The following is a 12,019-nucleotide window of genomic DNA, read 5'->3' on the forward strand; positions in this document are numbered from 1 at the left end:
TAGTAAATATTTCGGGCTGTGGAGGCTGGGCAGTCTTTTGCAACTGCTCTGTGCTGCCACTGTAACGTAAAAGCAGCCACTGATTTTTGTTTTCAAAAATGAATGTGACTGTGTTTCAATAAAACTTTATTTCTGAAAAATGGGCAACAAGCTAAATTGGCCTGAGAGCTGTAGTTTGTTGATCCTACGTAGGGCATTGAAGGCATTGTAAGGCCTTAATTTTACTTTGAATGAAGTAGGGAGCCATTGAAGAGTTCTAAGTTAAGAAAGGACATGCTCTGACGTTTCGTTCACATCACTCTGGTGTCCATGTGGGATTAGGCTGACAGGGGCCAAGAATGAAAGGAGAGAGAGAAGCTCCATCACTGAGCCCTAGACAAGGCACTCAACCACCCAGGCTTCCCTTTTCCCCTTTTAAGTTGGGGTAATAGTGATACCACCCTCCTTACAGTTGTTGTGAGGAGTAAATGGAGAAACGCGCATAAAACACATAAAAAATTCCCGGCACACAGTGAGCGGTTTCTACCTGTTAGCCACCTTTAGCAATGCGATAATTTAGACAAGATATGGTGATGGCTTGAAGCAATGCTGGTAGAAGTAACAAAGGGTGATCTGGACACATGTGCAAGGAAGAGTGAACAAAATTTCCTGACGGATTGTATATGGGGTAGACCGTAAGAGAAGAATTCGGGGAAATTCTAACTTTTCTGTCTGGGTAACTGAAAATGGCATTGCTTTTTATTGGAAAGGAAAAAGCTCGGGTTGGGGGGACAGCGAGTTTGCCCGGAGTTAGGCGGACAGATCTGTAAGCGTAGGTTGAGGAGAGCACATTGAGAGTTCAAGGAGATGAAAAAGAATGGGCCATAGGCTAAAATGGCCTGAAATGGACAGGCCAGCGAGGAAGGTACAGAAGACCAAAAGGTATAGCAACCTGCGGTTTAAGAAAAGAAGGTATCGCGATGAAGGAAGTGTGATCAGTAGCATGGAATTGTGATAGGTCCAAAAAGCAGAGGATAAGAATTAATCATGCGGCTTAGCAGCACAGCAGAGAGAGCAGTTCTGGGGGTGTGGTGGAGAGAAAGGTGTAGGGGCAGTAAGCCAGTGTTACCAGGCTCGAAGCAGAGGCAGCAGTTTGGGGGAATCCAGTGAAAGGGGAAGATGAGAGATTAGATCTCCGGTGGGACAAACTATGAAATCCAGGCCGAGTTGGCAAGTGATAAGGAAGCCGTTCATGCTCTCTATGGAAAGAGGCCAGAGGCGTTTCTGATGCACAGGGAGACTGTCGAGCCCTGCAGAGTGAGGAGGGGGCGTCCAGGCTGCCTCCCACGTCCTGGTCTGCGTGACTGAGGGGTCATGGGAGCAGCCTGCCTTCTTCATGTTTTAGTGGCATTTGGGGTGTCCTTACTCTGCAGTGTAATGATTTGCTTGTAATGCTGTCTACTATTTCGAGACAGTGCCATGTTCCATATTCATCTCTCTGCAGCCTGCACAGAGGAAGCGCCCCAAAACGGCTGTGGCACTGAATGAAGAACCAGCTACAAGAAGGTAATGATCTCAGTCAGCTTGAAAAAATCCTGACTGCTTTCTTCTCTGCCACACCAGAGAGCACATTTCTTCTGCACTCCTTTTTAGCTCCACTTCCCTTCCTTTCTAGAGACAGAGGGAGATTCTGATCAAAGATACCATTAGTCAGCCCTAGTTAATACAGAAGTGTGGGTGGCATTCCATTAAGATCAGAGATTAATGTAACAGGTGGTTCACCAAAGCCACAAACTGTTCTGGGTTTCCTGAATCTTTTAGATGTGATTGTACACAATCCGAGGTCTCCCATCCCTATCTCCCTATGATTAACCTGAGGGCTTTAAGAAGTGTATTTAGAGGGCGAGGATTTAGCTCAGTGGCACTGCACCTACCTCACAAGTGCAGGGTCCTGAGTTTGATCCCCAGTACTGGAAAACAGAAATAAAAACAAGTGTATTTAGAGATGCCAAGGCAGGAGGATTGACAGTTTGAGGCTACAGAACGAGTCCCTGTTTCACAGAGAGATAGAACTTTTGCAAATAGGAAGGGGTAGGGGAGGGAAGCGGAGGGCAAGAGGATTTAAAAATAAAAAGAATTGAGGGCCAGGGATTTAGCTCAGTGGTTCTGTCACCTCCCTCACAAGTGCAAGGTTCCGAGTTCGATCATCAGTACCAAAAACATAAAAAGAATTGAGATGTGTTATGGTCATGTACCAACTCCTTGCAAAGAATGTAATCATTATGTACTGCAAATATGCACTAATTTTTTTCAGCTTTAATTGAGTTTACTGGTACATTTTAGGGATACAGTACCTTTACATTCATTGTTGGGATCTTGTACCTCTACATGACAAGTCTTGGTTCTCATTTTTTCCCCTTGTCCTTGCCCTCCCTTCACCCCCGCCTCCCCTCCCCATCTACAAACACTTTATTTCCATCTTTTCATTATCTCACATTTTTCCTTTTCCCTTATTACCCTTCCCCTACCCATCCCACCTTCCCTACACCTTTAGCTCCTTTCTTCCCATTTCTCAATGTCAGTAATCTTATTAGGATCTTCTGTATTGTTGCAGATTATTCACACCAGAGAAACTATTTGGTATTTACACATGTGCCTTATTTATTTCACTTAGGAGTATATCTTCAATATGTATCCATTTTCCTATGAATGAATCTATTTTCTCATTCTTTATGGCTGAGTAATATTCCATTTTATAGAAAAACCACATCTTCTTTATCCAGTTTCCAACTGATGGGCAAATAGGCTGTTTCCAAGTTTTAGCTATTACAAACTGTGCCACTATAAACATGGGTGAGCATACTTCTCTGTGATATGATTCTTTTAGTTCTTTTGGAAAGATACCCAGCAGAGGGATGGCTGGGTCAACTGGAACCTCCAGTCCAAGCTCTTTGAGGTATCTCCCTATTGATTTCCATAGTGGTTGCACCAGTCTGCACTCCCACCAACAATGGAGAAGGGCTCCTTTCTCCCCACAGCCCCGCCAACATTTGTTATTGTGTGATTTCTTGATAGCAGCCATTCTTTGTGGGGTGAGGTGGAATCTCAGTGTTGTTTTCATCTGCATCTCTCGAATGATCAGTGATGTGGAACATTTTTTTCTTGTATTTACTTGCTGCTTTGACTTCTTTGTCTGATAAATGTCTGTTCATTTCGGATGCCCATTTTTGAATTGGGTCTTTATATAAGGGGGGGCGCTGATTGTTTTAAGTTCTTTATATATTCTTGATAATAGTCCTTTGTCTGAGGAACAGCTGGTAAAAATTTTTTCCTGCATTGTAGATTGTCTCTTAGTTCTGCTGATTGTTTCTTTTGAAGTACAGAAGCTTTTTAATAAGATGAGATCCCAGTTGTTGATTCTGTCTGCTAGTTCCCGTGCTGCTGAGGATTTGTTCATTAAGTCTTTTCCTATGCCAGTGTCTTCCAGAGTTCTGCCTAACTTACCTTCCAGCAAGTCTAATGTTTCTGTTTTAATACTTAGATCTTTAATCCATTTGGATTTTAATTTACATGCACTAATTTTTAAAAAATATTTTAAAAGTTTATTCAACAGACCCTCAAGTTTAGTACCACTGCCTCCACATTCTCAGTCTACTCCATGCCCTGCTCCATTTCCTGCTGTTGAATACAAACTAGTGTCCCAAGCTCCAGAAAGACACACTTTATGCTGATAGAAGGACCTAACACTTCTCAGTGCTGGAAAGGGGATATCCTTACATTCGGAATGTTTTTACGGACAAAGGCGATCAATAGGAAGCCTCAGAAATCTAGGTCCATCTGAAGTACAAGTTCTGTGGAATTCTTCCATCCTCCTGGACAGTGGAAGACTGCGGTGTGGGGGTGAGGTGGAGGGAGAAGCTGGCAAGGCAGTGAAGAGGGTGGACTTGTGGGAATAGCTGGGGAGACGTCTGCCTGTGCTTCAGTGAAGTGTGGGTGCACGTGCATGTGTGTGAGGGCCCAGAACCGCTGGCCCAGTCTTACTCTGTGGAGAAGGTGTGAGCCCTGGTTTAATGAGCCTCTCAGTCTGACCTTGACACAGGACGTCCCTGCAGGCATTGATTATGTGCAGTCGTAGGTGGCCCAAACCATCACTCAGAGTACTGGCGACCCCTGCAGATTCCAGTACCCTGCCCGGTATATGATGCAGGCCTGAGAAATAAGAGACAGAGCTAGGAGAGAGAAAGCGGGGTGCCAGGACGACCAATGCTGGTGCAACCAACAAAGGAGCTGGCCCGTCACAGGCACTGACTTTTATTGGCAATCAACTGGGGTAAAGGCAAGCTATGTGCAGTTTCTGTGGAAATTAATGTACACAAGGCTCATAAAGGACAAGACAAAGCGTTCTTGAAGTAGGAACAGAATAGACAAAATATATGGTTGTTATTAGAACATTGTCATTCTAGTAAGAAGGTTTCAGTTGTGGGAACAGAATTTGGGTGTGACTTACTCTGACCTTGGCACGTAGGCTTCAGCTGGACTCGCTTCTCAAAACAAGCCAATTGTGGGGTTAACTCTTCACAGCCTGCTTTGGGCGTAATCAGGACTGCAGTTCTCTGCGGCAGAGTCTTAAATGGGGTGCTGGGAGACCACATTCAGCCCCCTGGTATCTCCCGGAAGTCAGGCAGACCATGTGGACTCCTTGAATGTAGTAAAGAAGCTCTGCATCCACCCCAGTGACGCCTTGAAAATTCGGGGCTGGTTTTTCTGGGCATGGTGATACACATCTATAATCCTAGCTACTTAGGAGGCTGATGCAGGGAGGTCAAAACTTCCAGGCCGGCCTGGACAAACTGAGGGAGACCTTGTCTCAAAAAATAAAAATGGCTGTGAATATAGCTCAATGGTAGAGCTCTTGCCTAGCATGTCTGAGGCCCTAGGTTCCATCCCAGCACCACACACCCAAAAGCCAGAGACATTTCTGATGGCTTCATGGGGCAGTCACTGTTTATGAAGTCTATTTTTAGAAAGGAGGCAAGACATTTCCCAAGCAGTGCAGCCTGGGCCCTGACACAATGACCCTTCTCTCTTTCTCTTGCTGTGTGACCAAAGGGTGACCTTCCCTGAATCCTGCAGGCTTCCAACATGGCCACAGGGAGACCATCCCACTTCCAACTGTGCCAAGAAGTGCTCAGAAGTCCTTATTAGGAAGACACTGATGAAGTTCACTGACCTGAAAATCACTGTTCAGCCCTGTTCTTACTACAAAATTCAGTTATATAAGGAAGCCACGTGAGGTAGATGGAAATCTCGATTCGCTGGCATCTCAGAGGTGCTTTGGTTGCATCCTGTCTGGCAAGTCTCACAAATAGGGTGACAGATTGACTTTACTGGAATCAAAAAACCTTAGGATCACTGGACTTAAAATACTCATGCATCTGATTTAATAACTCATCCTATCACAAGCACAAGGACCTGAGTTTGATCCTCGGTACCAAAAAAACAAAAACAAAAACAAAACAAAACAAAAACTCATCCTGGGTGGGTTCCTTGGTCAAACTCTTAGAGCCCTGGGAACACCTATTGTGACCCATGCCTATTTTAGCAATTGTGAGGATTAAATGAAATAACATAACCACAGCACAAAGCACAGAGTGGGTGGTTAATATTTTTTAGTCGCTTTTTCTCTTACTATTTGAATGTGTTCTGTGCATGACAAAGTGACCAATATTAGTTGCTAGTATAACACAGTCAAATGAAATACATTAGCTTGTCTCAAACTCTAATGTGGCTATGAATCATTGTGAAATCTTGTGAAAAAGCAGACTCTGTGTCAGCAAATCTGGGTGGGGCCTGAGTTCTGCGTTTCTAACAAGTTCCCAAGTGGCTTCAACCACCGACTACACTTTGAATAGCAAAGGTATTTCACAGTGATCTTAGCCAGGCTATACATACATTATAATTATCTGGCAAGGTTTATAAAATATGTACTTTATGCCTTTGCACTACTGAATCAGAAATTCAAATGGTGGACCTCAGGCATTTGTAGTTTTCCTAAGCAATCCAGATGATTCTAGTCCTCAGCCGGGGTTGAGAACCAATGGCCCAGAGCCTGGTATTCCTTCTCACTCTGACATCCCGATACTTCTGGTCATTTACTGGCTGATCTTTGTTGAGCTTCTACTCTCTGTCAGGCAATGACCTTAGTGAAGAGAACAGCAAAAGAGCAAGCAATGGAAGAGCATATGATGAGCGTGCTGGGCAGAGAGGGCTTTGTGCGGTTCTCCAGGGCAGGAAGTGTGGGGATTCAGCCAGGTCGATGGGTCAGGAACAGGCAGGCTTTGCTGTATGAGGTCAAGGCAGCACCAAGTTCAAAGTATGATGGGACCAAGTTAAGAACAAAAGAGGGAAAGATAATAGATGTTGGAAAAGATTTGAGTTCACTAAAGGAAGGGAAAGTAACTAGGCTGGAGAAGAGACCAGGAATGAGATCATGGAGTAGGACTAAGGTAGGAAGTTTGACCCTTGTCGCAGCGCTAGGATTTTAAGAAGACTGAATTCTGAGAAATAACAAACATTATAAGTGTTTAGCTCTCATCATTATCGTTGTTGTTACATTGCTATTTTTGTGCTTTCCATGGTTGTGTTTTAAAAATATTATACTGACAGTATGATAAAGAATGGTCCAGAGGGAACCCAGACTGCAAACAGAGAAGGTGGTCAGAAGCTATTAAATTCATCCACTTAAAGAATGGGAAAGGTATAGAGGAGGTAGAGTTTACAGATTTGGACGATTTTTGTTCTTGCGATAATTAAAAACCCACATCTGCGTGTATCAGTTTGCAGACTCCTTTCATGTAACAATCTTGAGTCAGTACAGTTGTTATTCACTTTTACAAATAAAGGAAACTGAGGCTCAGAAATAAGTCGACTTATTTAAGGTTACATGACAAGTATGTGAAAGGACCCCACCCATCCAATGTCATCCCTGTCATTCCTGCTGCATCAGGCACCTGCCCCTGTGGTGCACAAGGTAGAAACCTCGGGTGGACCCTGGCAGGGTGGAGGTCCCTCCTTCTGGTTACATGGAGTGGATTTGTGTGATCTTCAAAGGATCCAGAGTTCAGCCCTTGCTACCATCGGCTCCACAATCCCAGATATAATCCTAAATAATGAGGAGCTGGAATCCCCAGTACTAGGATTCTCAGGCAATTTAAATAAGGACCTGTATCTGGCTTGCACAGATATTATTCAGTCTGCACACCTGAGGTGCCTCCAAAGGGAATTGATTCTTCAACTCGGCCTCCTTTTAGATGAATCCCGACATCCTCACCCCAAGTGTGCTGTTCAGTGCAGCCCTGAAGATGTCACCGGTGCTGGTGGCTTTGGAACTGCATATTCAATACGGGATGACGCCTAACTTTAATGTCACCTGCTATTCTATCAGGGACATCCAGGAGTCGACCTAGGCATATAAGAGAGAGCTTGGGTAAAGTCCTTGCTGTTTTGAATAACTAGCCTGTCATCAATTAGGTCCCAGCCAAATGGGCCAGGGGACAAGAAAAAGAGTGTGGATGGGAAAGTATGAGGAAAACCACCTCGGCCCAGGTCCTCATCTCATTGTTGGGCTCACGATGGCTGGAACCTTCTCCAAGGAGTCCTTTCTTGGAGTGGAGGAAGAGATGTCCAGATCAGCGAGCCAGGTCCCATGAGAGCGGACTTTTCCATCCTTTTTCCATGTGTGAAGGGGCTGAATACCCATCTTGTCTTTCCTCCTGCCTACATGTATCTACCCAGCCCTTCCACCATTTTCCTTCCACGTAAGGAAGGCATCGTACCAGTTGTATCACATTGCTCCCACCTGCCAGTCATCCCCTACCATCTTCACCTGCCATGTGTCCCTGCCCCCCCCAGGTCTGTCCTTTAGCTTTGCTCGGTTAATGCATCAACTGCAAAGAATTTGCTTCTTTAGGTTGGCCAGCCATCCTTTTTACTTTGTACCTAAATTGTTTAAAGGTCATGTTTTATTGGCCTGTCTGCAGATGCTCATCATCTTCGATGGGGACTTTGCACTGTCTCTGGGTCATCATTAATAAGCACTGAGCCCAAGAGAGCGCCAAAAGTTGTGTAAAATTTTTTAAATACTTATTTTTTTCATGAGGTGCTGAGGATGAAACCCACAGTCTTGCACATGCTAGGCAATTGCTCTACTGCATTCTCAGACCTAAAATACCAAATTCTGACATCAGCAACTTTTGTCATCATTTGTCCATTTATCCTGTAATCCTAAAAAAAAAAAAATCTGAGTTTCTGTATGATTGAATTTCTGGGAGGTTTTCACTAACTTAGAAAATATATACATTCACCTTTAAGTTTTTTTTTCTTTCTGTGAAATCAGCAAGGGGGTGCAAAGAAATCTAGAACCCAGGACATAAGGAGAAAACAAAACTTTCATTGGAAGATGGCATTTCATCCGAATCCTGTCCAATGGAAGAGACTGGATCAGGCTGTTATTTAGACTTATGAAAGCAGTTCTCCTTCTTTCTATCCAGCCATGGCCTTGGGGCTTCAGGTGGATAAGGCCAGTCACCACCAGAAAAACCCACAGTGAAAATGGCACAGTTGGAGGGTGCGGGAGGTGAGCTTAGCCTTCTTCACTTGGGCAGAGCTAAATGCACAAGTCAGGAAACTACTGCTAGAAAATCCATAGAAGGGCAAGGACCAACCCAACCAGGGCCCTGCCCCAAAAGGTGCTCTCAGCTGTGAAGCCTCCACCTCCCCACCCTCCTCTTCCACTGCACCCTTGTAATGAGGGACCCAGAAATCTGCCAGCTCAGACGACTACCACCTATGCCCGAGATGCATCGCTTTAGCTCTCTGAATCCCTCAAGAGAGCACTATATCTGCCACGACCTGCAGACTCTTGTGCAGTAAGCTCCTTACTCTCTGGTCATTGATTTTTTTTTTCCCCTTCCAATTCTTTGAAGCAATGTTTCAAAAAAATAAATTTCAGATTAGCTGTAAAGTTAAAAGGAACAGATTTTCTTCACACACCACTAATCTTTACCAACTAATTTCTTTTTTAAAGTTTAGAGCCTACCATATATGTGTGTGTGTGGGTGTATTAAAAAAAAAAACTCCATTAAATGAGGAGGTGCTTTTCAAAGTCTCACCTGTGATTTTAAGCAATATTTGTCCCCCAGTAAGAACCGGAAGAACCTGAGAACTTGGAACTCAAACCAGGCTAACACTAGCTTCTAGCTCCTGTCATTTCTTTAAATATTTGTGTGTTCACATGTGCTCTTTTTGGTCATGCTTAACCAACAGGATTTCTTTTTTGTTGTTGAAATGTTATCTAGGTTAAAGTTCATTGTTTTAAAGAACTTTGAGTATGAATGTTGCTTTGACCTGGCCACTGTGTGTGCTTTTTCATAGTGATTCAAAACAGAGCAAAACTCTGGGGATTACTTCAATAGAAACGATTTATTCTTTGGGATTTTTCTTAAAGTAGAAGAACTTACTTGACCCTTAGCCAGCCAAATATGGATTAGGCTCCAGGGCTGTCACAAGGAAAAGGAATCAAAGTATGTGTCCACAGTAGTCTCCAGGCTACACACCAGGGTACAGAAATGAAAACAAGGCCTTAAAGACCTCAAAATTGGGCTGGGGATTTGGCTCAGTGGTTCCGCAGCTTGCCTTGAAAGCACAAAGGCTGGAGTTTGATCCCTGGTACCAAAAAAAAAAGGGGGGGCTCAAAGTTTATTGTGAGAGGTAGATGGATAATTAAATAACATAATTAAATGACGCATAATAATACAGTTGTGCTTAACATATATAACAGCAAGAGAATGTGAAAAGTTCTATGGGAACACAGAAGGAAGGATGAGGTCGAAGAAGACTTAGTAGTGGTTGTGAGTTTTGAAATGGGGTTTGGAGGATAAGAGTTTACCAGGTACAGAAGCATGGAAAGAACATGCTAAGTAATGAGACAGCTAAAGAATATATAGTGTCATGGGATAAAGACAGGTGTGAAAATACTGAATAGTTCAACGTTGCTACAGCACAGAGTACTTCAGTGGACAGGATGGGAGCTGGAGAGGCCGCGGGGGGGGTCAAAATTCAGAAGGCCCTGGACACCAGCCTGGCGTTAGATCTGTCCCTATTGGTCATACACCTGCAGAAGGCTTTCAAGCCCACATTTTGGCCATTGGATTGGACAGGCACTAACTCTTGACCCTCTGTCTTTTGAAGGACACTCTGCTCTTCTGCTAGGTCCACTGTTTCCTTCTTAATCCTTTCATCCCCTTAGCTCTACACAGCTCCAGATTCTGCCTCAAGTTTCAAAACTCTGACAATTTAGGATTAGGAGGCAACTGATCTTTTTTCAGAAGGGATTTTTATATTTGTCTAGCATTATACACGCAAATGGCACAGATATTTTAGATTGAGCCAGTTGAGTAGGCACTCAGGTACCTGAGTACGGAAGTACGGGAATTATGGCTAGGGTTAGGGCTATGCTTAGGTTTGGGGTTAGGGGTATGGATGGAACTTAAATACCTGATAATTGGAGTGTGAGTATGAAGGTTGGAGTAAGGATTTTTATGAGGGTGAGGTACAGTGTTGGAGTACCTGTGGCTATGATGGGTAGTGTTAGGGTAGTGGTCAAGGTTAGGGTTAGGGTTAGGCCTAGTGTTAGGAATAGTGTTGGAATTTAACTACCTGTGTACTGGAGTGTAGGTCTGATGGTTAGTGTTAGCATTAGTTTTAGGATTAGGGTTAGGAATGGCGTAGGAACACAGAATATTATTCTCTTCTCAAGGGTTAGGATAATCAGTATTTTGAGTTTCAGGCTACTGCTGAAATATTTGTAATAACTGCTGAGTAAGTGCCAGAGCTGGTCACTGATCATCCTGTTCAAGGAGAGATCGCCTAACTAGAGAAGGACAGAGCTGAAACCAAAACTCAGGTCTCCTGACTCCCAAACCAATACTGTTTTGGGTAGGCTCCAGTCTGGCTCTGCCGAACCAGTTACACAACAGAATATATTTGGCTACTTAAACCCACAGGGTCCTGACTGAGAGCTGGAGATTGTGTTCTCAGAACAGAATTTTGTTGAGCCTCAAGCTGGACAGCATAATTTTATGTCTGGGATACCCCATAACTTCTGGAAGATTGGAGCAGCACATACTTAATCCTTCAGCTAAGATTAGCAACAGGGTGGGGTGGGGTTTGGGGTGCTGTTCCGCGGTTGTTTGTGAAGACTGAGGAGTGGTGGAGCCTCGAGCAAACTGGAAGGAGTCGGAGATGGAAGGAGCCTTGAGGGCCGTGACGCCCCAGACTAGCTGGACAAGGTTTCTTCCTAGCAGCGAGCCTTCTGCTTCGGAAAGGCTCAGGCTGAGGAAGGCTGTTCAAGCAGAGCGGCTTCTGCTCTACAGGGGCTTTCTGTAGGGGAGCGGCGGGCGGGACCCGGGACTCCGTGGTTTGGGGCTCCTGAATAAACGCTGACACGCCCTAGAAGAGGATGTGCGTGACAGGAACCGCAGGACGTCGAGGACCTTCAGCTAGAATCATAGGAAGTACGCGGATCATGATCTCTACTAATGGCATTTATTTATTTATTTATCTATCTATTTATTTATTTATTTTACCGGGGATCCAACTCGGGTCCTTAATTTAGCGACGCAGGCGGCAGAACCACTGAGCTAAACCCCCGGCCCTCATGATCTCTACTTAGATGAAGACGCAGAGGCTTAAAGTCTCCACAGTCTCCCAAGGACCGAGCATTGATCAATTTAGGCTTACCAGATTGCACAAATGTATTTCAGCAGCACTTTTGCTTCAGCTGCCGTTCCCACCTCGCAGGCTAGAGAGCCGCTGGCTAGGAGGTTGTATTTACCGCCTCCCCTGCTTCCAGGAGAGGGAGTGGGTGGTCTTTCCGGCCCGGGCGGGGCTTCGATGGGCGGGGCGGAGGCGGCCGGAAGTGCCCCTGCGGGCGGAGATGACCTGGAGTACAGGTTCCTGACCCCCTGCCCGGCGCTGAGGG

The 12,019-nt window shown here is 44.7% G+C and overlaps 1 protein-coding gene across 1 annotated transcript in view; it reads left to right on the forward strand.

Annotated features, from left to right (window-relative positions):
• Nucleotides 1–8,835: 8,835 nt before the first annotated feature.
• Cpt2 (carnitine palmitoyltransferase 2) overlaps nucleotides 8,836–12,019 on the forward strand; it is a 24,103-nt gene continuing 20,919 nt past the window's right edge. Inside the window, exons 1-2 of the mRNA XM_010610419.3 lie at nucleotides 8,836–8,906; nucleotides 11,839–11,984. Of these exons, the coding sequence (XP_010608721.1) occupies nucleotides 8,836–8,906; nucleotides 11,839–11,984 (217 nt within the window). The remainder of the gene's footprint in view (nucleotides 8,907–11,838; nucleotides 11,985–12,019) is intronic.

This window comes from Fukomys damarensis, unplaced genomic scaffold, assembly GCF_012274545.1.
Source record: "Fukomys damarensis isolate Sample0158 unplaced genomic scaffold, DMR_v1.0_HiC HiC_scaffold_23, whole genome shotgun sequence".
NCBI lineage: Eukaryota > Metazoa > Chordata > Mammalia > Rodentia > Bathyergidae > Fukomys > Fukomys damarensis.